Source organism: Eriocheir sinensis, chromosome 21, assembly GCF_024679095.1.
Source record: "Eriocheir sinensis breed Jianghai 21 chromosome 21, ASM2467909v1, whole genome shotgun sequence".
In the NCBI taxonomy this organism is placed as follows: domain Eukaryota; kingdom Metazoa; phylum Arthropoda; class Malacostraca; order Decapoda; family Varunidae; genus Eriocheir; species Eriocheir sinensis.
In genome coordinates this window covers 9952887-9980386 of record NC_066529.1, presented here as the reverse complement: position 1 = coordinate 9980386, position 27500 = coordinate 9952887, and the positions used below count along the sequence as shown (strand labels likewise).

The 27500-nt window shown below is 44.6% G+C and overlaps 1 protein-coding gene across 1 annotated transcript in view; it reads right to left on the bottom strand.

Moving 5' to 3' along the window:
• Positions 1–27500, bottom strand: part of LOC127001441 (TOG array regulator of axonemal microtubules protein 1-like) — a 52050-nt gene that overhangs the window by 11473 nt on the left and 13077 nt on the right. The window contains exons 2-3 of the mRNA XM_050865969.1: positions 21767–23274; positions 244–834 (exon numbers count right to left, since the gene is read on the bottom strand). Coding sequence (XP_050721926.1) covers positions 244–834; positions 21767–23176 — 2001 coding nt within the window. The 5' untranslated portion in view covers positions 23177–23274. The remainder of the gene's footprint in view (positions 1–243; positions 835–21766; positions 23275–27500) is intronic.

The window sequence follows — 27500 nt, the reverse complement described above, 5'->3', positions numbered from 1 at the left end:
ATGATTTTGTTGTTGGTGTTTTTTTTTTTTTCAATAGTCATGGGTCAGAAACTGGTAAATACGATGTTCTGAGTACGATAATCTGGCAACGGTGTACTAGACTTAAAAAGCTATCCATGGAAATACCCACAACCTGTACGAAAGCCTTAACAATTGTGTGTGTGTGTGTGTGTGTGTGTGTGTGTGTGTGTGTGAGTCCCGAAATGTTTGAAAATACGGAACCTTAGCCTCGTCTTGCCTTACCTCCAGCCTGTCCACGGCCGCCATGAGAGGGCCGAGCTTGGCGGGGCCGAGGAACTGGGCCACTGCCGCCAGACACTCCAGGGCAGCATGACGCACTCGCCGCTTGGGGTCCACAACGGCCACGCTCACACAATCCGCCAGGCTCTTCAGGTCGAACTCATAGCTGGGGAAGGTCATGAGGGCGTAGATGATGAGGTTGAGTGAGTCCTCCCTGACGCGTGAGGAGCGGTGGCTGATCAGAGCGTCGCAGAGGATGGGCACGACGGCGGCGGGTGAGGCGGCCTGCAGCAACTTCCTGAAGACGCGCATGTTTTCGATTCGCACCACCACCTTGGAGTCGCCCACATGCTTCCTGACGGCGTGCACGAGCTGGCGCAGGTGTTCCTTGAGCGTGTCCTTATCCAGCAGGTCGAGGAGCAGCCTGAAGATGTCCAGGATGGTGAGGGAGATCCTGAAGTTGTTGTCGTCGAAGAGCGAGTCGAGGAGCTGCACGAAGGGCGGCAGGTGTGGCAGGAGCGGCCCCGCGTCCGTCAGGGCCTTCACGACGCCGCGCAGCTCCTCGCAGCCCTCGGCGCGGGTCTTCCAGTCCTCCTAAGACAGCAAAGAACAAACACATCAATGCATCATACTGGGATTTGCCTCTGGGCGTTATGTTTTATACTTCTATTTTGTTTGAAAGATAGCTTCGCTCATGTATTTTGTTGTTGTTGTTTTCAATTTTACTAACAGCAACAAAAATCCCTATTGCAAATGTATCATCACGTGCTGAGCCATTGTTGCTGGAGTGAAGGAAGGCGTGAGAACAACCATTCCCAAGAACACATACACCGCCGAGGCTGATCAACGGCGGCTTCATGCACCTGAACCTGGCAAGGGTCTCCACGCCTTGCTAGAGGACGCAGCAGGGACTCAACCTTTGACCGCCAAGCCTCACCCTAACACCCCTTCTATGCTTACCTATTTACCTTCCCCATGTCCCTAAGAGGTCTCTCTCCACACCTGCCCATGCTTGATTGACACCCCCTTCCCCTCTCCCCCCTTACCCAACCACTCATGTTACATCGATTAAATCTTCTTTATTAATACATTCGCTTGGCCTGCATTCCTTCCCTCCCTATTTTCTCTCCCTCCCTCCCTCTTCCAGTAACTGTCCCGCAAGAGCACTCCAGGAAGGATAGGTAACGGATAGGAGGCGAAAGAGGACAGCAGAAAGGAAAGGAAAAGTGGAAGAGGATGGGAAGAAATATGAAGACTGGCATGGATAGGAGGAAAAATGGATAAGGGAGAAAGGGAGATGATAAGGAACGAAAGGAGTGGAGAACGGGGAAAAGAGAAATGAGAGGGAAAAGAAAAGGTGACAAGGAGGATGGAAGGAAAGAGAGAGAGAAAGAGTTATGAAGCTTAGAGAGAATGAGGAACAGATGAAGAAGTAAAAAAAAAGGGAAGGAAGAAAAGAAAGGCCAAAAGAAAAAAGAAAAAAAGAAAAGAGGAAAAGGAAAACGAATCACAGGACAGAACTCTCAAGACATAATTATAAAAAATGAATAGGAAGTAAGTGATAAAATGGAATGGGAGGAAAGGAAACGAAACAGTAAAGGAAAAAATGGGGTAGGAATAGAGGGAAAAGAAAGAAAGAAAGAGTGAGAAGGAATGAGAAGACAAGGGGAAAGAAAAGATAGAAAGGGAAGTGGAGCAAGGATGAATACTAAGAAGATGGAAGGGGAACAACAACAACAACAACAACGACAACAACAACAACAAAAAGATTATGCATTACGAGAACCACCACCACCACTACCACTACCACCACCACCACCACCATCACCATAACCACCACCAGTCTTCTCCCCCCCCTCCGTGACACACATATACAGTTGCGTCAGGGTAAATAAACTTGACAAGATGATAGTGTTGTGTACGTGCGTGCGTGTGTGCGTGTTTCGTGTCTTGGGGGCGTGAACAAGGACGAGACAGGGGTGTTGAGGGGGGCAGGGGAGTGTTATTATTTTTGTTGTTGTTGTTGTTGTTGCTGTTGTTGTTGATGATGATGGTGGTGGTGGTGTTGGTGGTGCTGTTGTTGTTGTTGTTGAAGTGGAAGATTTTATATACTAACAATCTAAACCCGTATACAAATATAAATAATGATGATGAGGAGGAGGATTATGATAACAAGAATAATAGTTAATAACAACAACAACAACAACAATAATAATAATAAAAATAATAATGAGAAGAAGAAGAAGAAGAAGAAGAAGAAGAAGAAGAAGAAGAAGATGATGATGATGATGATGATGATGAAAAGAAAAGAAACAATATGAAAAAAAGGACGAAGAACAACAACAGCAACAACAACAACAACAATTGTAATGACGACAAATATACCACAATGTTAATAAATAATTCAGGACATGCAAAGGAGGAGGAGGAGGAGGAGGAGGAGGAGGAGGAGGAGGAGGAGGAGGAGGAGGAGGAGGAGGAGCGTATGATATAGCCTTGATACCCTCTACTTATCCTTCTCGGTATCGGCCTCACACCCTCATCATTTTTCCCTCCCCTTCATCATCGTCATCACCACCCGGAGCACGGGGTGACCTAATACTCCCTCTTGGAAGCGACGGTTGGATGCGGCAAAGAAGGTGGCACAGAAAAAAAAACTACGACAAAATAGTAAGAAAGGTCAGGAATTTCAATCTTTTCCATTTATTGAAGAAAACAAAACAACAAAACAAAACAGAAACATAAAAACAAATCAATCTTCTCCATTTATAGAAAACAAAAACAAATGGTAAAAGAAAACAAATTTGAAAGATAGGTCAGAAATTTCAATATCAAGTTTATAGAAAAAACAAAACAGAAACAATCTTTTCCATTTAAAGAAAAGAAAAAAACAAATAAAAAAGAAAGTAAATCTGAAAGCAAGGTAAGAAATTTCGATATTAAAGTTACAGAAAAAAGAAAGAAAATAAAAAGAAAGGCAAATAATACCAATCTTTTCCACTAACAGAAAAAATAAACAATATAAAGAGATAACAAGCTTCAATCTTTTCCATGTATAAAAAAAAAAAAATGAAATAGAAAGATAAGGAGTTTCAATCTTTTCCGTTTATAGAAAAAAAAATGTTGTTGTTGTCGATAATGATGTTATTGTTAGAGGACAATGAGTGTTTAACGTAGGGGGAATAAAACGAGCAAAGAAAATACAAAGAACCAGACAGCTCAGACCCATTCCAGAGTCCCATCCAATTCCAGTCCATTTCACACAATTCCTTCCCATTCCAGAGACAGTTCCAGACCATTCCAGAAAGTTCCATCCCATTCCAGATCATTCTACATCACGCCAAACCATTCCAAACAAATTCTATACCATTCCTTCCCATTCCAGACGGACCCATCCCATTTCAGACCACTCCACATCATTTCAAACCATTCCAGACAATTTCATTTCATAACATTCCAGACAATTTCATACCATTCTTTCCCATTCCAAAGACCGTTCCAGACCATTCCAGACAGCCCCATCCTTCTCCAGACCATTCAACATCAATCCAAGCCATTCCAACCCATTCCATACCATTCTTTCCCATTCCAGAGACCGTTCCAGATCATTCCAGACAGTCCCATCCTTCTCTAGACCATTCCACATCACTCCAAACCATTCATACCCTTACCATACCATTCTTTTCCATCCTAGAGACCGTTCCAGATCATTCCAGACGGTCCCATCTCATTCCAGACCATTCCATAGGACTCCAAACCATTCCATCCCATTCCAGACGGTCCCATCCCATTCCAGACCATTCCATAGGACTCTAAACTATTCCAGACCATTCCTTCCCATTCCAGAGACCGTTCCAAATTATTCCAGACATCAGCATTGCCATTCCGTGAGGCCGAGGCAATGAGGAGCAAGGTAGGCGAGACCACAAGGGACAGTATATCAAGAAGAGTTTGCTATCACGCGCTACTTCAGTATTTACTTGTTTACGTGTCTCAGCAACTCTTAGGGGATCAGTGGGTGCTTGGGGGTGGATGTTGTTGCTGTTGTTGCTGTTGTAGTTATTGTTGTTGTATTGAAGAAATGGAAGATAGGAAGGAGGAATGGAATGGAAGATAAAGAAGAAGAAAGATTAGGAAAGGGAAAGAAGAATGATAGGAAACAGATAATAGAGGAAGAAAAGGAAGAAAGAAGGGAGGAATGGAATGGAGGGTAAAGAAGAAGTAAGATTAGGAAAGGGAAAGAAGGATGATAGGGAAAAAGAGAATAAAGGAAGAAAGGGAAGAAGCGAGAAATAGGAAAGAAGTGCTTGAGGGTGGATGGTGTTATTGTTGTTATTGTATTGAGTAAAGGAAGCAATGGAGGAAAGAAAGGAAGGGGGAATGGAATGGAAGGTAAAGAGGAAGAAAGAGTAGGAAAGGGAAAGAGGGATGAAGTGAAAAAGAAAATAAGGGAAGAAAATGAAGAAAGAAAGAAGGGAAGAATGGAGTGGAAGGTAAAGAAGAAGGAAGTGTAGGGAAGGGAAAGAAAGATGAAGTGAAAAAGATGGTAAGAAGGCCGAAGGAAATGGATGTACTGATGGATGAAAAGAACAGAAGGAGAAGTGATAGATAGATAGATAAGTAGACAGGCAGGGTTTAGTAGACAAAGGAAACAAAGGAAATAGTAGGAGTTAATTCTTGGGGACCTAATGTTTTCTTTTTCCTTCCCTCATCATTTATATCCACGGCATGAAAACAATAGACACGAGACTCACTTCCCTGCGTGTGGTGGTGGTTGTGGTGGTGGTGGAGGAGGAGGAGGAGGAGGTGGCGGAGACCAGAAGGAAAACAAAACAAAGTAGTAGTTGTAAGAAGAAATAATAAAAAGAAAAAAAGAAAAAGAGAAAAGAAAGAAAGAAAGAAGAAGAAGAAGAAGAAGAAGAAGAAGAAGAAGAAGAAGAAGAAGAAGAAGAAGAAGAAGAAGAAGAAGAAGAAGAAGAAGAAGAAGAAGAAGAAGAAGAAGAAGAAGAAGAAAATGAAAAAAAGGAAGATGAAGAAGAAAAAGAAGAGGAAGAAGGAGAAGAAAAGGAGACGAAGAAGAAAAAGATGAAAAAGAAGAAAGAGAAGGTCCAAAGGCATACCAGAGTTCAGTCCAATGAGTTCAAAAGCTGCTTCCAAGATAGTACAGGCTTGCCACCACGAATCTAGCACGTAATCAAACCTCGGGTGAGCGACAAACACGCGCGTTACTGATTACACAATGACGCAACACACAAACCCTTTCTCCCTCCCCTCTATAATCCTCCTCCTCCTCCTCCTCCTCTTCCTCCTCCTCCTCCTCCTGATTTGGGTCGATCTTCCTGACCTCACAGCTGACAAAACAAAAATATCCCTTTAGTGTGTGTCAGGCGTGTAACGGATTAGGAGGAGGAGGAGGAGGAGGAGGAGGAGGAGGAGGAAAAAGAGAAAGAAGTAGTGAGGAGGTAAAAAAAATCTGGGAATATAGACTTATATAACAACAACATCAAGGACAACAACAACAACAACAACAACAGGAACATTACACTGAATATTACATGAAAATAAAACGAGATTAATTGCAAAGTCATGATTACAACATATCATTATTATTATTTTTTTTATCATTATTATTATTATAGTAGTATTATCATGATTGTTGTTGTTGTTGTTATCATTATTACTATCTTTATTTTTCAGTACTAATCCCTCGAGGCATCGTGATCACGTGATTCATTACCTTCGTTCCTTCCAGCCCCCTCCCCCCCTTCCTTCCCCCCTCCCTTCCCTTCATACCCCTTCCTTCACCCCTCCCTTCCCCCTTTCCCTATTCCTCCATCCCATTTATGCCCCGTCCTTCCCCCCTCCCTTCCCCTATTCCTCACTCTCCTTCCTACCCCTTCCTTCACTCCTCCCTGTCCCGATCCATATCCCTTCCTCCCCTTCATTCCCCTTCCTTCACCCCTCCCTTCCCCTACCCATATTCCTCCCTCCCCTCTATACCCCTTCCTTCCCCCCTCCCTTCCCCTATCCCTCCCTCCCCTTTACATCCCTTCCTTCACTCCTCCCTGTCCCTAACTATATCCCTTCCTCCCCTTCCCACCCCTTCCTTCACCCCTCCCTTCCCCTATTCCTCCCTCTCCTTCCTACCCCTTCCTTCACTCATCCCTGTCCCTACCCATATCCCTTCCTCCCCTTCATACCCCTTCCTTCACTCCTCCCTGTCCCGATCCATATCCCTTCCTCCCCTTCATACCCCTTCCTTCACCCATCCCTCCCTCCCGTTATACCCCTGCCTTATCCCCTCCCTGCCCCAACTCCCATATCTCTCCCTTCCTCCATCCGTTCCCTCCATCCTTCCATCCCATTTCGCCCTCCCCCTTCTCTTTCTACCATTCCTTCCCGTAGCATTCTATTCCTCTCTCTCTCTCTCTCTCTCTCTCTCTCTCTCTCATACCCTCCTTCATCCCCTTCCTCCTTCATCGCTTTCCTCTATCCCTCTCTTCTACTTCTCTCCCTCTCTTTCCTTCTCTTTCTTCCCTCTTTCTCCCTCCTCTTTCTTCCTTTTCATCCTCCTCTTCTTCCATTCCTCTCTCTCTCTCTCTCTCTCTCGCTTCACTCACACACACACACACACATGAGAGAGAGAGAGAGAGAGAGAGAGAGAGAGAGAGAGAGAGAGAGAGAGAGAGAGAGAGAGAGAGAGAGAGAGAGAGAGAGAGAGAGAGAGAGAGAGAGAGAGAGAGAGAGAGAGAGAGAGAGAGAGTAAACAAAAGAAAGCATATAAAAATTAATTGGAAGATTTGCGTGAGAAAGGACTTTTATCATTACCATTGTTATCATCATCATCATCATCACTAGTCATCGGGTCCACAAATTAAATATACAGTGAAGAAAGGAAGAAAATAGGAGGAATAAAGGAAGAAATGGAAGAAAGAAAGAAAGGAGGAATGGAATGGAAGAAAAAGAGGAAGAAAGAGGTAGGGAAGAGAATGAAGGATGAAGTGGAAAAGAGAATAAAAGTTGAAAGGGAAGAAAGAAGGGAAGGAAGGAGGGATGGAAGGGAAGGTAAGGGGAAAGGAAGAATAGGGGAGGGAAAGAAGGATGAAGAAAAAAATAGGATAAAGAAAGAAAGAAAAGAAAGGAAGGAAGGATGAAGGGCAGGGAAGGTAAGGGGGAAAGGAAGAATAGGGAAGGGAAAGAAGAATGAAGGGAAAAATATAATAAAGGAAGAAAGGCAAGAAGCGAGAAATAGGAAAGGAAGGATGACGTGAAGAACAAAAAAAAAGAAGAAATGAGGGGAAGAAGTGAGAACGGAAAAAGAAAAAGCAGATGTAAGAGGAACAGGTATACGGGAAGGGAGGGAGAAAGGGAGGAAGGAAGGAGGAAGCTAACGTGCAATGGTTTCAAGGAGGGAAAGGAAAAGTTGGAAAGTTTCGTTTAGGCGGCGCAACATCTGTGGTCATATGGCGGAGAGAGACAGGAGGATAAGGAATTATAGGAGAAGGGAACAGACCCCAGGAGACGGGGCACAACCCCCGATTAATACCTGGTACCCATTCACTGCTGGATGGACAGGGGCGTAGGGTATCGGAAAAGCCGCCCAACACTCCGCCCGGGAATCGAACCCTGGCTCTCTCGGTTGTGAGCTGAGTGTGCTAACCACTGCACCACGAAGCCCCCCAGGAGGGAGAGGAGGGATGGTGGGAGGAGGAAGAGGAGGAGGAGGAGGAGGTATAGGGCAAAGGAGGGAAGAGAGACGGAAAGAAAGGGAGGGAGGGAAGAAGGAAGGATGGGGAGGGAGGGAAGAAGGAAGGATGGGGAGGGAGAGAAGAAGGAAGGACGAGAGGGAGGGAAGAAGGATGGGGTGGGAGGGAAGAAGGAAGGATGGGGAGGGAGAGAAGAAGGAAGGACGAGAGGGAGGGAAGAAGGATGGGGTGGGAGGGAAGAAGGAAGGATGGGGAGGGAGGGAAGGAAGGAAGGATAGGGAGGGAAGATGGAAGGATGGGGAGGGAGGGAAGAAGGAAGGATAGGGAGGGAGGGAAGATGGAAGGATGGGGAGGGAGGGAGGTAACGTGTAATGCCTTCACTGATAACGATTAAACGATGACGCGTGACGTGAAAATGAGCCAAGATTACGACTGATTACTGAGGCTTAGCGACGCCATCTTGCGGGAGAGATTTACATAGATTTACACAGACACTCAAACCACCCGGAACTGACTGACTCTTCCGGGGTACTCGTTCTCTTGGCTTTCGTTCTGAGCAGCGTCTAGTGGGATTTATTGTTTTTTTTTGTGTGTGTGTTTTTGCCCTTGAGCTGCCTCCCTTGCTGTAAATTGATTTCTCTTTTTAGCCACTCTATTCAGGAGCAGTAAGTAGCGGGCTTTTTTTTCATTATTTTTTTTTTACGCCCTTGCACTGTCTCATCTGCTGTAAAAAAGTAAATAAATAAATAAACATACCCGGACGAGGAAGTCTGATCACACTTGCCCTTAAATATTACCCGTCAGCACCGTTGGCAACAAGTTCTAATGCACGGTGGCAGCAAGTACCGGCCATTCACTGCGGCGAGGAAACGGTTCGGTGGAAGGGGAGGAGGAGGGTGTCATGCAAGAGAATAGAGATGGTGATTTGGCGCGTGTGCAGGCCAGCAACACACCCATAACGCTCTGCAACTCTCTCAAGATGGCTCTGTCTCCATTACATACAGCTGCGATTATCCTCCCTCGGCGGGTGTGTAGGTCAGCAACACTCCCGTAACGCTCTGCAACTCTCTCAAGATGGCTCTGTCTCCATTACATACAGCTGCGATTATCCTCCCTTGGCGCGTGTGCAGGCCAGCAACACACCCATAACGCTCTGTAACTCTCTCAAGATGGCTCTGTCTCCATTACATACTGCTGCGATTATCCTCCCTTGGCGCGTGTGCAGGCCAGCAACACACCCATAACGCTCTGTAACTCTCTCAAGATGGCTCTGTCTCCATTACATACTGCTGCGATTATCCTCCCTTGGCGCGTGTGTAGGTCAGCAACACGCCCGTAACGCTCTGTAGCTCTCTCAAGATGGCTCTGTCTCAATTACATACTGCTGCGATTATCCTCCCTACGCGCGTGTGCATACCAGCAACACCCATAACGCTCTGTAACTCTCTCAAGATGGCTCTGTCTCCATTACATACAGCTGCGATTATCCTCCCTCGGCGCGTGTGCAGGCCAGCAACACACCCATAACGCTCTGTAACTCTCTCAGGATGGCTCTGTCTCCATTACATACAGCTGCGATTATCCTCCCTCCACGCGTGTGCAGGCCAGCAACACACCCGTAAACGCTCTGAAACTCTCTCAAGATGGCTCTGTCTCCATTACATACAGCTGCGATTATCCTCCCTTGGCGCGTGTGCAGGCCAGCAACACACCCATAACGCTCTAACTCTCTCAAGATGGCTCTGTCTCCATTACATACAGCTGCGATTATCCTCCCTCGGCGCGTGTGCAGGCCAGCAACACACCCATAACGCTCTGTAACTCTCTCAGGATGGCTCTGTCTCCATTACATACAGCTGCGATTATCCTCCCTCGGCGCGTGTGCAGGCCAGCAACACACCCATAACGCTCTGTAACTCTCTCAAGATGGCTCTGTCTCCATTACATACAGCTGCGATTATCCTCCCTCGGCGCGTGTACAGGCCAGCAACACACCCATAACGCTCTGTAACTCTCTCAAGATGGCTCTGTCTCCATTACATACTGCTGCGATTATCCTCCCTTGGCGCGTGTACAGGCCAGCAACACACCCATAACGCTCTGTAACTCTCTCAAGATGGCTCTGTCTCCATTACATACAGCAGCGATTATCCTCCCTCGGCGCGTGTGCAGGCCAGCAACACTCCCGTAAACGCTCTGTAACTCTCTCAGGATGGCTCTGTCTCCATTACATACAGCTGCGATTATCCTCCCTCGGCGCATGTGCAGGCCAGCAACACACCCGTAAACGCTCTGTAACTCTCTCAGGATGGCTCTGTCTGACTGTCTCCATTATATATACAGCTGCGATTATCCTCCAGGCGCCTGTACATTCTTTGTCTTGTTATATATTCATTATTATTGGCAGCCCGGGATGTGAGCAGAGCGTGTTGAATAGTTGGTAAGTAGCATTTGCTCCCGCCTCCTCATCTATATTCTCGCTCCTCTACTTAGCAACGACCTGTCTGGGAGTCTTATGAACCACTCAACAGTTTGCCAGAATACAGCCTCGCTCACACCACTGTTACCAACATGCCGGCCCGGGATGTCTAAGGAGTATACATTATCTAACTAGCTTACTAACACATCAACGGAGAGTAGGATATATACACAGACTGACAGATAGAGATACAATAAGCAATCCGACAAAGAGTTAAACGGCAGGTCATAATAATTCATCTAATCTAAAGGGATAAAGTTGGTAAAGTATTACAAGAGGTCGGGTAAGGTAAGGGAAGTTGAGTATAGGGAGAGAACAGGAACTAATAACGCAGACAGGAGAAAAGAGACTAAAAGAAAGAAGAAAAACTAATGCAGACAGGGAGGAAAAGAAACTACTAGGAAGAACAAAGACTAAAGAAGGGCGATGATGGCTGTGAGACGGAGGAAGAGGATTACACTTGGATCCTTGCGACAGTCTGCCCTGAAACTGAGTCCGTATTCTCTGATGTTTTCGGCACCCACAACAAATATCTCCAAAGGCCCTAAAGGAGAGCAGTCGGGTTCCCATGAGTTTTTTCTTTTACGTTCACGGTATAGAAGTCTTGTCGAACTATCATTAGGCTTATAAAACTACCCATAGAAGTACCCACAAACTCTAGGAGAGTCTATGGGTGTGTAAGCTCTGACATGTTTGAGAATATGGGCCCAGTTGGACGCTGCCGATGGTAACAAGCTGCCATTGGTTCGTTAGTGTTAAGGTGTTACCAAGAAAGGTTCAGCGGGTACGTGTGGACGCGTCATAAGTACCAAGTCAAGTCACTCTGCTTCAAAACTGCGACCGGTACGCGCAGAAGACGGTTTTGGGGGCGGAGCAGCGGGATGACGTCACTTGAAGCTAAATTAAAAAAATACCCGCCAGTTCAGGGGTGACTAAAGTTGGGGCCGTATGTGCACTCTGGATGTGGATTCTCGCCTGCTTTCACAGCGCGTTCAGGCAAGCCACTGACGAAAAAGTAAGTCTTTTTATTGTGCTATTGCGTGACTGTAATTCCAATGCCTACAAACGGCGGTGTGGGGTGTGAGGGAGGGCATGATGAAGTGATTGATTTAAATTAGTCCGCCTTTCTTCGTTTTCTCTAAATCCCTGTTTCTACATTCTCTAGTTTGGCTTCAAGCAGTGTCACGCATAAACTACGCCTATGCCGTGTCTCCTCCCACAAGCCTGCGTATGACTTGACTTGGTGTATATAGACTTAGATAAGTGCAACATCAAACGGCCACGGATAGGATGAATCTCTGCCTTGGCGAACATTACGACGAAGAAGGTGGCGGTCGAAGTTGTTTTACTCTTTAATGAATCAGTCTCGTTCTACTGCACTACTGAAGGTGGGCGCTTATTCCATTCTCGTAGAGCGCTGGGGAAAAGAATATGGTGCAGAGAGAGAGAGAGAGAGAGAGAGAGAGAGAGAGAGGCGGCTTGAATGGATAAAAGCTTGAATGGATGATTATGGAACGTATGGGTGGGAGGGAGAGGAGGGGAGATAGGGGAGCATGGGGGACGGGAATGGTGCGTGACATTATGGAGGAGGAGAAGGAGGAGGTGGGGGAGGGGGAGGACGAGGAGGAGGAGGAGGAGTCAAAACGGATTCGGGAAGTAGTGATTACATTGGAACGAGGAAGGAAGAGAGAGAGAGAGAGAGAGAGAGAGAGAGAGAGAGAGAGATAGGGGGGAGGGGGAGCGTCTGACCTACTATCGGAGAAGGAAGCAACGTTTGGGTACTTCACACACACACACACACACACACACACACACACACACACACACACACACACACACATTTGTATACCATTATCATTACGATCATTATTACCATTCTTCTTCTTACTACAACTACCATTACTACTACTACTACTACTATTACTACTACTACTACAAAAACAAAAGCAAATGAAAGTCACAACAATAACAGTAATAGTAGTAGTAGTTAGTAGGGGTCGTGGTGGTAGTGGTGGTGGTGGTGGTGGTGGTGGAGCTGCAGTGTGTGGCGAGTGTGTTATGACAGCGTGCACGTGAGTGTGTGCGTGCGTGCGTGTGTTTATACATGAATGCAATGTTAGATTCATGGGTATTGACGCTGCAAGAATGAGAGAGAGAGAGAGAGAGAGAGAGAGAGAGAGAGAGAGAGAGAGAGAGAGAGAGAGAGAGAGAGAGAGAGAGAGAGAGAGAGAGAGTTAAGAATCACACGAGCGAGGTATATAGTTAGTAAGAAAGAAAGAATGAAAGAAAGGAAGGAAGGAAGGAAGGAGGGAAGGAAAGAAGAAGGAAAGGAAGGAATAAGTATGAAAGGAAAGAAGGAAAAGAAGTACGAAATAGAGAAAATAAAGGATGAAGTATCAAGGAAGAAAGGCAGGAGGAAAAGAAAAAAAAAAGAAAGGCGGGAATGAAGGCAGGAGCGAAAGGAGGAAAGCAGTATAGAGGAAGACAGGAAGTAGACAAGAAAGGAATGCAGGAAGAGATTTATGTAACGACACGAAAGGTCAGAAAAATAGAGATAAAACAAAGGAGCGTGAAAATAAGCAATGAGGAAGGATTTGAAGAATGTTGGAGTGACGGTATGTGGAGAGAGGGAGGGAGAGAAGGAGGGAGGAAGAGAGGGAGAGAAGAAGAGAGGGAGAGTAGAGAGGGAGGGAGGGAGAAGGGAAGAGGGGTTGAATGAATAGCCTAGCCAGTGACATCAAACAAATGAGTTAATGGAGAAGCGTGAGAAGTGGAAAAATGGAGAATAGGAGAAGGAAAGACAAGGAGTAAAGGAGAGAGAGAGAGAGAGAGAGAGAGAGAGAGAGAGAGAGAGAGAGAGAGAGAGAGAGAGAGAGAGAGAGAGAGAGAGAGAGAGAGTTTACGAAACCACGAAATGTCAGACGGAATGTGTATTATTCATATCAGCTTTACTTTTACGTGCTCTCTCTCTCTCTCTCTCTCTCTCTCTCCTATAAAACACAGAGAGAGAGAGAGAGAGAGAGAGAGAGAGAGAGAGAGAGAGAGAGAGAGAGAGAGAGAGAATCCTTTCCTATTCTCTCTTTCTTTCTCTACTCACTTCATTCTTTCTTTCTTCTCACCCATTTTCCGCCTCCTCCTCCCTCTTCCAAGTTATTCGAGGTCTTTATGTATTACAGTGACCTCGTGACCTCACTTTGGAAGGGGAGGAGGAGGATGAGGAGGAAGAGGAGGAGGAGGAGGAGGATTCATATGTACACAAACCCACATGACCAACATACTAAATTTGATGATAATAACGTCATAATAACAAGGTCTCTCTCTCTCTCTCTCTCTCTCTCTCTCTCTCACACACACACACACACACACACACACAGTAGTGACACCGCTCCGGTGGCTCAATCGGTAGAGCGCTGCGCTGCGAGGCTTAACGGCCAATCAGGCGACGGTTCGAGCCCCGCTCAGGCCGGATTCTAGGAGTGGTTACTGTCCCCCCTTGAGCAAGGGGGTGGGGGGGTGTGGTGTGTGAGGTCCTGGCAGTACCCAGAGATCGACGGAATGAGCACTTGCTCTCTTCGGGAGGGTACCTGCTGGCGAAAGCGTGTCCAACTCGTGATCAGGCCGTGGTGAATTACACACACACACACTGAGGGAAAGAGGGAGAGAGAGAGAGAGAGAAAGCAAAACGAAAGAGGAAATCCTAGAGAGAGAGAAGCAAAACGAAAGAGAAAATGCTAAGAATAGAAGAAAATTACTGTTTACTCGACGGAAATAACAAATTAGTAACTTCCTCTCTCTCTCTCTCTCTCTCTCTCTCTCTTCGTACCCCATCCAATTCTTCTTCCCTTCCATCCACCAATCCAACACTAACTTCCCCTTCCCCCTACTCCCCCTACCCCTCCTCCCCCTCCTCCTCCTCCTCCCCCTCCATGAAGAACAATTTGGTAATCATCTATATAAATCTTCTTGTAATCCTTCCATTGCATAAACTAACTTACAAACACACGTTCATACATATATACAGACACACCATACATACATTCATACTTAAATACACACACACACACACACACACACACACACACACACACACACACATATATATATATATATATATATATATATATATATATATATATATATATATATATATATATATATATATATAAACATGCTGTTATCCATGCAACACACACACACACACACACACACACACACACACACACATACACACACACACCAAAGATGGAGTGAATACAAGAGTTGTGTATGCGAATACTTCAAATTCCAACGAATATGAATATGAATACGAATACATTGAATTGGTTTTAATTCGAATATAAATGCGAATACTTCTTGAAAGTTTTCATGATTACATTCATGAATACTTTGCATTGAACAATACATTCCTGACGTAACTAAATATATCACTGTTCTAAAGTTATGCAACAGTAAAATGAACTCATGAACCTGTACTATACATGACGATCACACGTCCGCCCAGGAGGCTGGAGTTGTAAGGAACAACGGCTGCTATTTCTGATAATAAATTTTGAAGTATTCGTCAGACTATTCGCAGAATACAAATACCTTGTTTTCGAATACGAATGCGAATGCTTTGCTTTCTATCAATAATTAAACGAATACAGACATGAATACACCCAAATACGGTATTTGAATGTATTCGAATACGAATACGAATACTCCATCTCTGGTTAGGTGGGTTAGGTTAACTTTAGAGAATTTTCAAACACAAGACATCCATAAACCTATAACATAAATTAACGAAGAAAGCCTTCACTTCGTTATATAGAAAGTCTCATTAGTAAGGAATCATAGCTGCGTTTTTCTGAGTCAAGACCTATAGTAACTGTTTGGGGTTTTGTTAGGTTAGGTTAAGTTAGGGTTTATGGTATATTCAAACACATGATAGGTGGGAACTTACGGCACAAATCAACAAAGGAAGAGCTCACAGTATCAGATTATAAGTCTGATTAGTAAGGAAGCATTTATGTGTTTACTGAGTGCATATACATAGTGACTGTTTGGGTTATAGTTAGGTAAGGTTAATTGTCTCTTCAAGCACATGACAGCCTGCGACTTATGGTATAAATCAATAAAGAATGAGGTCACTTTGTTACATAGAAAGCCTCGTTAGTAAGGAAGCAAATATGATTTTTCTGGGTCGAGACGTATGGTAATTGTTCGGGATTTTATTAGGTTACATGACTGACAGCAACTTCAGGGAAAAATCAACAAAGAAAGACTCCAGCGTTTTATATAGAGTCTCATTAGTAAGGAAGCATATATGATATTTTTTTCTGAGTCATAACCTATATTTATATGGTAACTGATCGGGGTACTGTCAGGTTGGTTAAGTTTAGGGTATCTTCAGACACATGACTGCCAGCAACTTAAGGTAAAATTCAATTAAGAAAATCTTCAGTGTGCTGTATAGAAAGTCTCATTAGTACGGAAGCATATACGATTTTTCTGAGTCAAGACGAATATATGGTAACTGTTCGGGGTAGTGTTAGGTTAGGTTAAGTTTAGGTTATCTTCAAACACAATATAGCCAGAAATTTAGAGCAAAAATTAACAAAGAAAGACCTCCCTTTCTTAGATAATAAGTCATTACTGAGGAAGCATATATGATTTTGCTGAGCTAAGATGTATAGTAGCTGTTCGGGGTTTTGTTAGGTTAGGTTAAGTTTAGAGAATCTTCAAACACATGAGAGGCGGCAAATTGTGGTATAAATAAACAAAGGAAGAACTCATTATGTTATATAGAAAGTCACATTTAGAAAGGAAGAATAGATGAATTTTCTGAGTCAAGATGTTTGGGATTTTGTTAAGTTAGGTTAAGTTCAGGAATGGAGTGAATACAAGAGTTGTGTACTCGAATACAAATACTTCAAATTGACAAATTCCAACGAAAATGAATACGAATTCGAATACACTTAACTGGTTTTATTTGAAATACAAATACGAATACTTCTTGAAAGTAGCCATGAATACATTCATTAATACTTTTCATTAAAAAATACATTCTTGACGTAACTGGGTACAGCACTGTTCTAAAGTTATGCAACAGGAAAAATTATCATGAGCTTGTACTATACGCGACGATTACACGTCCCGCCCAGAAGGCTAGAGTTGTAAGCAGGGATGTGGAGTCGGAGTCGGATTCGGAGTCGGTGGAGTCGGCTGCTTTTGGCCGGAGTCGGAGTCGGAGTTGGAGTCGGTAAAAATACCTCCGACTCCGACTCCTTTACGTAATCATTTATCGTGTGATGTTTTTTTTTATTTAACCTGCTGCCTATAGCGCCTGTAGGCCTTCTTGAGCGGCCTCTTTACTCTAAACACTCTACCGACACTCACAAACGCTTTGCTATTTTCTATTACACTTAGCCCTGGAATGATAGCTAAGACTTTCTTGTTGTGTAAATACGTCCTTCGCTTGAATGGGAATTACAAGGAGGAAAATATTTCAAGATGTGGCCTGAAAACGACATACCAAATGTACCATAATGAACACCACTGAGTGCCGGGGATCGAACCCGGACCTTCTGAGTAGAAGACAGTGCAGCAAACCAACTACGTCACCGATGAGCTAAAAGGTCACCGCGTCAGAAGCCACTTCTGCGGCCAATACCTGACGCCCCTGCCACGCACTGTGGACATGAAGGTGAAGGTGACCCCGCAGTGACATCCACAGTGCGTGGCGGGGGCGTCAGGTATTGGCCGCAGAAGTGGATTCTGACGCGGTGACCTTTTAGCTCATCGGTGGCATAGTTGGTTTGCTGCACTGACTTCTACTTAGAAGGCCCGGGTTCGATCCCCGCCACTCAGTGGTGTTCATTATGGGATATTTTCACTGTGTGTCATGATTTAATTATTTTAAGAAACAGCCCGTGGAAAATACCGCGGACGTCCCTGCCATTTTGATTGAGAGAGCGGGAAGTAAGTCCCAGGACAGGCGGGAAAACAAGGCAGGCGGGAAACAGGACCTTATTCAGATCATATTCGTTATTGCTGCCAAAACTGAGCTATGTGTGGGATGCATGACCCACTATTACCTAGTGCATGGTGTTAGGTTATTAATAAATAATAAACCATAGCCGTTAGGGTGTTTAGTGTAAGTGTTACACAGAAAGAGAGATGTCAGTTGTGGCGAGTGCTGACATCTTGGCCGCCGGGCGATCGGCTGAGGATTGTGGGTCGGCGGCCGCATCCAACGCCATCTTTCTCCGTGACTCCAACGCGACACGACGTCCCTCACCAACCTCCCGCGCCACGTGTCCATCGTGATGGTTTTCCTGCCCTGATAGTATCCACAAGTCAGGGTGACAGTGTACTGCAGGCGAGGAAAGCCCTTGGGAGGTAAGGAGGAGGTGGCGTGTTGCTGGACGGTTACGAGAGAGGACTGAAGGAGGACTCCAGTGAGCGAGGACCACGTGGTAGAGCAGGTGTGGTTTCTGCTTCGCCCACCTACAGTTAAGTACAGTTATTGCATAGGATGTTTTAAGATAGTTAGCTAGGTTGCTGTGTGCCTGGAATTAATTAATTATTCCTTATTTTCCAGCGAGTTTTCTTTGTTGCTTTAAATAAACTTAAGAGCAGGTTCATCAGGCCTTTGCTTATCCTATGAGAAGTGTGACTGGTCATAAATAAGTGACTAGAAGGGGCTGTGAGTCTGAGAACTCAATTTGCAAATACTTTATTTTATATTTTTTATTACTGAGAATTTTACGAGATCCTCAGAAGTCCAGACCTTTCAAGAACCTCACACTGTGTTAATACAGTTTCTCTAATATGCCAAATGTAGTTGAGGCAGAAAGTATACTTAACAAAATTGGCAACCATGGTTTGATCAGATAAAGGGAGGAGGGCGATATGGCTAGCTAATGCAGTGACCTGGTGTGGTCGGTTCAAAAACTATTCTCTGGCTGGGGCCGTCCGAGAGGACCTCAGGAGAGTCTACCGGCGCTACAAGCAGCATACACACACACACACACATATATATATATATATATATATATATATATATATATATATATATATATATATATATATATATATATATATATATATATATATATATATATATATATATATATATATATATATATATATATATATACATATATATATTTGCAGTAGAGGCGGAAGGGAAGGGGGACCGGAGTCGGAGTCGGAGTCGCAACCTTAAAATTTCCCGGAGTTGGAGACGGAAATTTTTAACTCCGACTCCACAGCCCTTGTTGTAAGGAACAACGGTTGCTATTTCTGATAATAAATTTTGAAGTATTTGTCAGAGTACTCGAATACGAATACCCCATCCCTGACACACACACACACACACACACACACACACACACACACACACACACACACACTTTTCTTTCTCTATACCTCCCCTACTTATTCTTGCCTTCCCCTAATTTCCCCCCCCCTCCCCCTCGCCCGGCAATATTTCTAATAAGTCGTCCGGGTCATGACCTCCCTAGACGGAACAATATAAGAGAGAGAGAGAGAGAGAGAGAGAGAGAGAGAGAGAGAGAGAGAGAGAGAGAGAGAGAGAGAGAGAGAGAGAGAGAGAGAGAGAGAGAGAGAGAGAGAGAGAGAGAGAGAGAGAGAGAGAGAGTAGGTAAATTGAGGGAAGGTTAAGATGGAGAGGACAGGGAGACATAAATTAAGGGGAGGAAAGGGGGAAGAAATTACGGAGGAAGGGAAACGGAAGAGGAAGCGAGGTGGGAAGGGAAGGACAAGGAAGGGGAAGTAAAGAGAGGAATAATTAAGGATCAATGTCACGGGAGATGAGGAAGATGATGAAGGAAGGAGAGGGAAGTAAAGGTAAGAGTAATAATTATGATGATGATGATGATGATGAATAATAAGAAGAAAAAGAGGAAAAAGAGGAAGAGGAAGAGGAAGAAAACGAAGAAGGAGAAGAAGAAAAAAGAGGAAAAGAGCAAGAGGAAGAAGCCGAAGAAGGAGAAGAAGAAAACAAAAGAGGAAAAAAGAGCAAGAGGAAGAAAACGAAGGAGAAGAAGAAGAAAACAAAAGAGTAAGAAGAAGAATTAGAAGAAGAAATAAGAGGAAAAGAGCAAGAGGAAGAAGAAGACGAAGATGAAGAAGAAAAAAAGAGAAAAGAACAAGAACAAAAAGATGAGGAAGAAAACGACAAGAACAAGAAGAACCAGAACAACCATAGCAACAACAACAAGAACAACAACAACAACATAAAATAACTCCAATCAACACCTAATCAAGATAATTACCAACATCGCCACAGACATTATTACCACCTCCATCCCACTTCCGGGAGGACGAGGAAGAGGAAGAGGAGGAGGAGGAGGAGGAGGTGGAGGGGATGAAGAAGAAGAAGAAGAGGACGAACTGAGAAAAAAAATAGAAGAGAAAAAAAGACCGAAAAGGAAATGAGAGGTGTAGGAAAAATCAGAAAAACCGGAAGATACCTACGTAGAGAAGGAGGAGGAGGAGGAGGAGGAGGAGGAGGAGGAGGGGGAGGCTGCACTGCGGGCGGGCGGAGGTAAACAATGGGTAGGAAGAGGAAGGAGAAACGGTCACGGAACAAAGGAAGGAAGGAAGGAAAGTGGAGAGGAGAAGAGAGAAGGAAAGGATGAAGGAATTTTGAGAAGTAGGAAGGAAAGGAGTCGAGAAAGAAGGAAGAAACGGTCACGAAACAAAGGAAGGAAGGAAGGAAAGTGGAGAGGAGAAAAGAGAAATAAAGAATGGAGGAATTTTGAGAAGTAATAGGAAGGAGAGGAGTGAAGAAAGAAGGAAGAAAGGGTCACGAAACAAAGGAAGGAAGGAAGGAAAGTGGAGAGGAGAAGAAGGGAGGAAGAAAGGAGAAGGACTTTTGAGCAGTAGGAAGGAAAGGAGTCGAGAAAGAAGGAAGAAACGGTCACGAAACAAAGGAAGGAAGGAAGGAAAGTGGAGAGGAGAAAAGAGAAATAAAGAATGGAGGAATTTTGAGAAGTAATAGGAAGGAGAGGAGTGAAGAAAGAAGGAAGAAAGGGTCACGAAACAAAGGAAGGAAGGAAGGAAGGAAGGAAAGTGGAGAGGAGAAGGGAGGAAGAAAGGAGAATATAAATTTGAGGCGTGAAGAAAGAAAGGAAGAACGAAAAGAAGGGAGAAGAAAGGAAGGAACGGAAGGGAAGGTGAAGAGGAGGGAAAAAGAGAAGGACAGAAGGATAAAAGAGAGGAAAGAAGGAAGGAAATATGGAAGAAACAAGGAAGGCAAGAGATGAAGAACAAGAGTACCAAGGAGAAAAGAAAGAAGAGAAGAAGAAAAGAAGGAAGCTGAGGAGAAAGGAAGGACAAGGAAAAGGAATGGGAGGAACGATGGAGTGAGGGAAGAAATAAGGACAAAAAGACGAGAGGAGGAGGAGGAGGAGGAGGAGGAAGAGAAGGTGAAGAGGAGGGAAGAGAGAGAGAGAGAGAGAGGAGAGAGAGAGAGAGAAGAGAGAGAGCGAGAGAGAGAGAGAGAGAGAGAGAGAGAGAGAGAGAGAGAGAGAGAGAGAGAGAGAGAGAGAGAGAGAGAGAGAGAGAGAGAGAGAGAGAGAGAGAGAGAGAGAGAGAGAGAGAGAGAGAGAGAGAGAGAGAGAGAGAGAGAGAGAGAGAGAGAGAGAGAGAGAGAGAGAGAGAGAGAGAGAGAGAGAGAGAGACTACAACAAACACACCATCACGCTAAGTCACGCCATTTTGACAACAACAACGGCAACAACAACAACAACAACTCACAAATTAATGCTCGGCCAAACAAAAAGAATAACAGACTGGGAGCAACACACACACACACACACACACACACACACACACACACACACACACAGAGTCAACACATAACACCACGTCAAAATAAACCCAACGAGAAGGCGACCCGGATAATGAGAGAGAGATAGAGATAGAGAGAGAGAGAGAGAGAGAGAGAGAGAGAGAGAGAGAGAGAGAGAGAGAGAGAGAGAGAGAGAGAGAGAGAGAGAGAGAGAGAGAGAGAGAGAGAGAGAGAGAGAGAGAGAGAGAGAGAGAGAGAGAGAGAGAGAGAAATATATTTTCGGCTATGCCATAGATTATTCGATTCACACCTCCACACGTAGTAAATAAAGAAGGAGGAGGAAGCAAAATAAGAGGAGGAGAAGAAAGAAGATGTGGAGGAAGAGGCAAAAATAGGAGGGGGAAGAGGTGGAAGTGGAAGGCAAGAAAAACGGACGTGAGAAAAAAGAGGATGAGAAAAACAAAGAACAAATTTAGAAAGGTAAGAAGCGCCGCAGCCATCCCAGGACAACCAGGCATGTACAGAGACACTTGTACTCACCGAGTGTCGTATCTTGTTCATGGTGTCGGCCTCCACCACCCCATACTCTAGGCTGGGACGCGGTGAGAGGGTGGGTGGGCGGGTCGGGGCGGGTTGGCGAGCTACCACCACCACGTCCTTGTCATCGTCAGGAAACTGCAGCTCCTCGTCCTGCAGCATGCGGTCCAGATCCTCCCGAGCGTCGGCATCCATGTGGCTCAGGTACGTGGCGAAGGTGGCGTCGCCGACGAGGCCACGCAAGGCCAGCAGGGTGGGCAGCACCGCGGGCTGCAGCTCATCGTCGTGCAGCCTGGCCAGCAGGGCATGGACGAGGGGCGCCAGGTCCACTTCACGCAGGGCCTCGCCTCGCATCAGGTGCTCCACGCCCGCAATCACCAGTTGGCTCACCCGCCGGCTACGGTGATTCACGCCGTGGGTTATGATGTCATCCACCAGCCCCTCAGGGTCCCTGCTGATGGCGGCGTAGGCCCTAAGCAGGCGCAAGGAGGAGCGACGCAGCAGGTGGCGAGAGTCCCCTAGGTTGGGCACGAGTCGGGGCAGCACGACGGCCATGCAGGCGTCGAGGTCCTGGCCGAGGTAGGGCAGCAGGGCGAGGCACAGCAGCGTGGCCTCGTTGCGGATCTGCCACACCTCGTCCGCCAGGAGCCGGTGTATCTCCTCGAAGAAGCCAAGCCTGTTGAAGGTGGAGGGGACGGTGCCGTGACGCTTCAGCGCCTCCTTCAGGGACAAGATGAACTGGATCTTGTCCTTTGGAAGACACGAGTAGTCCGGCGAGGCGGAGAAGGGCCGCAACATGGGAGGCGGCAGCCCCAAGGAGGCGTCGCCGCCCCGGGAGCCAGCGCGGAACGGGGCCAGGTAGGCCGAGTAGGTGGTGCGGGGTGGGGCCGAGCGGGGCGGAGAGACAGGACGCGGCTGGGAAGCGGGAGACTCCGGGGACTCCTCCTCTGAGTGTGGCGGGGACTCCTCCTCTGAGTGTGGCGGGGAGTCATCCTCTGATTGTGACGGGGAGTCATCCTCTGAGTGTGGCGGGGAGTCATCCTTTGGTTGCTCTGTAGCTTGGGTCTCCTCCAACGGCTCCTCGGCAGGCGAGGCGGGGCGAGGCTGGGACTCATCTTCTCGTGGCTCGTCTGTGGGCGTGGCGGGTGGTTGCTGAAACTCCTCCTGTGGCTCCTCTTCACATGCCTCGTCTGTGGGCGTGGCGAATGGTTCCTGCAACTCCTGTGGCTCTGGTGAGGGTGTGGCGGGGGCATCCGAGGCTAAGTCTGTGGGCAGGGGCTTGGTGGGCAGTAAGTGGGGCAGGAGGGGGGCACAGGGGTCAGGGTCAGGGTCGGAGGGCGGGGGCGTGGCGGCGAGGGGTAGCAGCACCTCGTAAGTGTCGTTGGGAGGCGGGAAGCTGTCGGCGGCGGCCATGGCGAGGCTCAGAGTGTGGCGCAGAGCAGCCCGTCAGAGTCTTCTCCCGGGGCGTCCTCCTCCTCCCCCAGGTCCTGCGCCATGCTCCTTCCCGCGGCCTGCAACACATGGGGCGCTGCATCAACACACACACACACACACACACACATTATACTACTACTACTACTACTACTGCTACTACTACTACTACTGCTGCTACTGTTACTTCATCTACTACTACTTTAATCTCGAAAAGAGAGAGAGAGAGAGAGAGAGAGAGAGAGAGAGAGAGAGAGAGAGAGAGAGAGAGAGAGAGAGAGAGAGAGAGAGAGAGAGAGAGAGAGAGAGAGAGAGAGAGAGAGGGAGGGATGTCTAGGGAAAAGCAATACAGCTAATTTATGGAGGGAAGGGAGAAGGGTCACGTGTAATGAGTGTGTGTGTGTGAGTGTGTGTGTGTGTGTGTGTGTGAACCAGTGGGTGAGTGATGCCATCGTTTTTCATAGTATTTATATAGTAAACAGAAAAAAAGAAATAGACAGATAATTAAGTAGATGAAAAAAAAAGACAAATTACGTACAAACAGTAAGATAAACACTAAACAACACCAATAATAATAATAATAATAATAATAATAATAATAATAATAATAATAATAATAATAATAATAATAATAATAATAATAATAATAATAATAATAATAATAGTAATAAATGCCTTAACCCCTTGAACCATCTTTAATCTCTGCATTTTTCTATGTATTATTATCATTATTATTTTCTTACCCCATTCTCTCTTCACAATGATGTTTCTTAAAGACTTGTATCATACGTGACGGCGAGTAATTCTCTCTCTCTCTCCTCAAGGTCAGGCAAGAAGAAATTAATTACCTCAATATTGACGCAGGTTTTAATTAACATTTGTCGGGACCAAAACAGGAACATTTTGCCAACTGTTATTAATGACTATGTAAGTGGAAAAAAGTGTGTGTGTGTGTGTGTGTGTGTGTGTGTGTGTGTGTGTGTGTGTGTGTGTGTGTGTGTGTGTGTGTGTGTGTGTGTGTGTGTGTGTGTGTGTGTGTGTGTGTATCGCGTAGTAAGAATTTTTCTAATTTTGCGAACAGCTAATCAATATATCGCATATTTGTAACTAATAAAATTAAATATATTTTTAGAATGGAGGAAAGTGGATAACAGAGATAAAGATAGATAGATAGATAGATAGATAGAGCATAGACAAGTACAGACACCCAAAGAAAGACAGACAGACAGACAGACAGACAGACAGACAGGCAGACAGACAGATGCAAATCACACACACACACACACACACACACACACACACACACACACACACAATACAGACAGGTAAAGAGGGCAGACACATACATAACACATATATAATAACACCCACTTAACTAGGAAAGGCTCTAATACGTAGCATGTGCGATAATTCAGGAGAAGGAGAAGCGGAAGGGCCTGAACACACACACACACACACACACATGATTTAGTAACAGTGACATTTCCTTTCCTCGTCCCAATAACATTTGAAGGTCGAGTTTAAAAAGAGGAGATAGATAGATAGATAGATAGAGAGAGAGAGAGAAAGGCAGATAGATAGATAGAGAGAGAGATAGATAGAGAGAGAGAGAGAGAGAGAGAGAGAGAGAGAGAGAGAGAGAGAGAGAGAGAGAGAGAGAGAGAGAGAGAGAGAGAGAGAGAGAGAGAGAGAGAGAGAGAGAGAGAAATTTCGACTAATCTTCACTATTGCATGGCTCCGTTGTGTAGTTCTTAGCACGCCCATCTACGAATCTCCAGGCCTGGATTCGATCTCGGCCCGGAGGAGGCAGCGCCCGGCCCACCCAGCTGTTCATCCTCCCTCACGGACTGGCCAATCAATGGGTGCCTGAAGTAACCCACGGAAGGTTCATTGTACTAACCCAGATTCGCCCCGCGTTCGGAAATCGTTCAATCAGTGAAGAGCGTCACCAAGTTTTACCATGTTCGTGTGTCTTAGAGTGGCAAAATTTATATGTTTATTGAGCATACTCCTCTGTGTAGACTTAGACAATATTTACTGGACAACGAACACAGGCAGAGTCATAGAATTGGAGAGTTTGGTCAACTTCATCACAGGCGCCATGTTGTCACCAAAAGGGCCGCGCAAAATTCGAACTGATGCTGATACATTGTTTTATTTATTTATTTACTTTATTTATTTATTATTTTTATGATTTTATTTTATTTATTTATTTATTTTTATTTTTTTATTTTTTTGTGTGTGTGTGTGTTCTAAATACTTCTTCCAGATCCTGTGTTACCAAACGCTTCGGGCTCTTGTCACGATTTTTTTTTCAAAGACCACAGAGAAGCTGCGTCGGTTTTTCATGAGTGTTTTTATTTTCCGTTCGTGACGCAGAATTCTTCCAAAACTACCCCCAGGGTCATGAAACCACCCTTGGAAACCATGGGAACAAACGTTTGATAATACGAATGTAAGCCTTCTGGGGAAAGATTAAATTATACTCTCTCAAATATTAACAAAGTGAGCTGACATGAATACCTGTTTATCCAAGTTTTGAGCTAAAGGAATGTCACGGAAACAGAACAAGAAAAGTAGAACAGGACTGAATAGAAAAAAATTATCCCGGGGCTTATGACCGAGCGTGGCTTAGTTTTGAGTAGTGCATCTTGTGGTAAATTACATTATGAAGAGTGGCAAATACAGTGGCGGAAGCGTATCCTCTAACATTACCTTACACAATCTCGCATGGTTTTAAGAACAAGTTATGGTGCGAGAAAATAGTAGTTAAGATCGAGAAACAGTTATATTTTCATACGCAAGGATACTGTGCGAGAAAACAATAGAAAAAAAAGAGAAAACAAACATAGTAGAAGTAGGAGAAAACTGGAAAAAAATGTGAAAAATAAACATAATGAATTACAAGTAGAAGTAGGAGAAAACGGTAGGAATAGAAAACATAATAAGAGAAAACATAATAAGAAAAAACAGTAGCAAAAAAGGAAAAAGTAAACATAGTAAAGTAACTATATTAGAGTAAGAGAAACCAGTAGAAGTAGGAGAGAACAGTAGGAGGAGGAGTAAACAATAGGAATATGAGAAAACAGTAATAGTAGGAGACTTGGAGTACGAATAAGATGGGAGGAAACAGTCGCAAAAATGAAAACGTAAACAGGAGTGGGAAAAAACAGGAGTAGAAATACGAAAGAAAACAGAAAAAAAGGAATACAGGAAACAGTGAATTACTCGTACTGGAGAAAGAGAAAACAATAGGAGAGCAGTAGAAAAAGGAGACAAAAAGTAAATATATAGAAGTAGGAGTAGAAATAAGAAAGAAAACATTAGAAAAAAGGAAAAAAGGAAACAGTGAATTACCCGTATTGGAGAAAGAGAAAACAATAGGAAATCAGTAGAAAAAGGAGACAAAAAGTAAATATATAGAAGTAGGAGTAGAAATAAGAAAGAAAACATTAGAAAAAAGGAAAAAAGGAAACAGTGAATTACCCGTATTGGAGAAAGAGAAAACAATAGGAAAGCAGTAGAAATAGGAGAAAAAAAAGTATATATATAGAAGTAGGAGTAGAAATAAGATAGAAAACATTAGAAAAAAGGAAAAAAAAGTAAACAGTGACTTACCCGTATTGGAGAAAGAGAAAACAATAGGAAAGCAGTAGAATAGGAGAAAAAAAAAGTATATATGTAGAAGTAGGAGTAGAAATAAGATAGAAAACATTAGAAAAAGGAAAAAAAAGTAAACATAGTGAATTACCCGTACTGGAGAAAGAGAAAACGATAGGAAAGCAGTAGAATAGGAGAAAAAAAAGTATATATATAGAAGTAGGAGTAGAAATAAGATAGAAAACATTAGAAAAAGGGAAAAAAAAGTAAACATAGTGAATTAACCATATTGAAGAAAGAGAAAACAATAGCAGAGCAGTAGAATAGGAGAAAACAAACAAAAAAAAGTAAATATATAGAGGTAGGAGCAGGACGTATTAGAGGAGGAGTGCACCGATTATTTATAGCCAATAGGGCGGCCGAGATCTCTACGAAACTGGGTCGGTATCCTCAGTCGCTTCTTCCTCTCACATCACTATTTTCAAAGCCCCAAAAAAGGAGAGCAGTCGGGATCTCATGAGTGTTTCTTTTGCTTCATGGTACAGAAGAAGGGTCAGACTACCGCCAGGGTCATACAACTACCCCTGGAAATGACCACAACTCCTACGAAAGTCTTAAATATGTGTGTCTGCAAAATGTTTAAGGATATGGCCCCTTGAACACAATCCTTCCTTCCTACAATGTATTTAGCGATGTGTCTACTGTT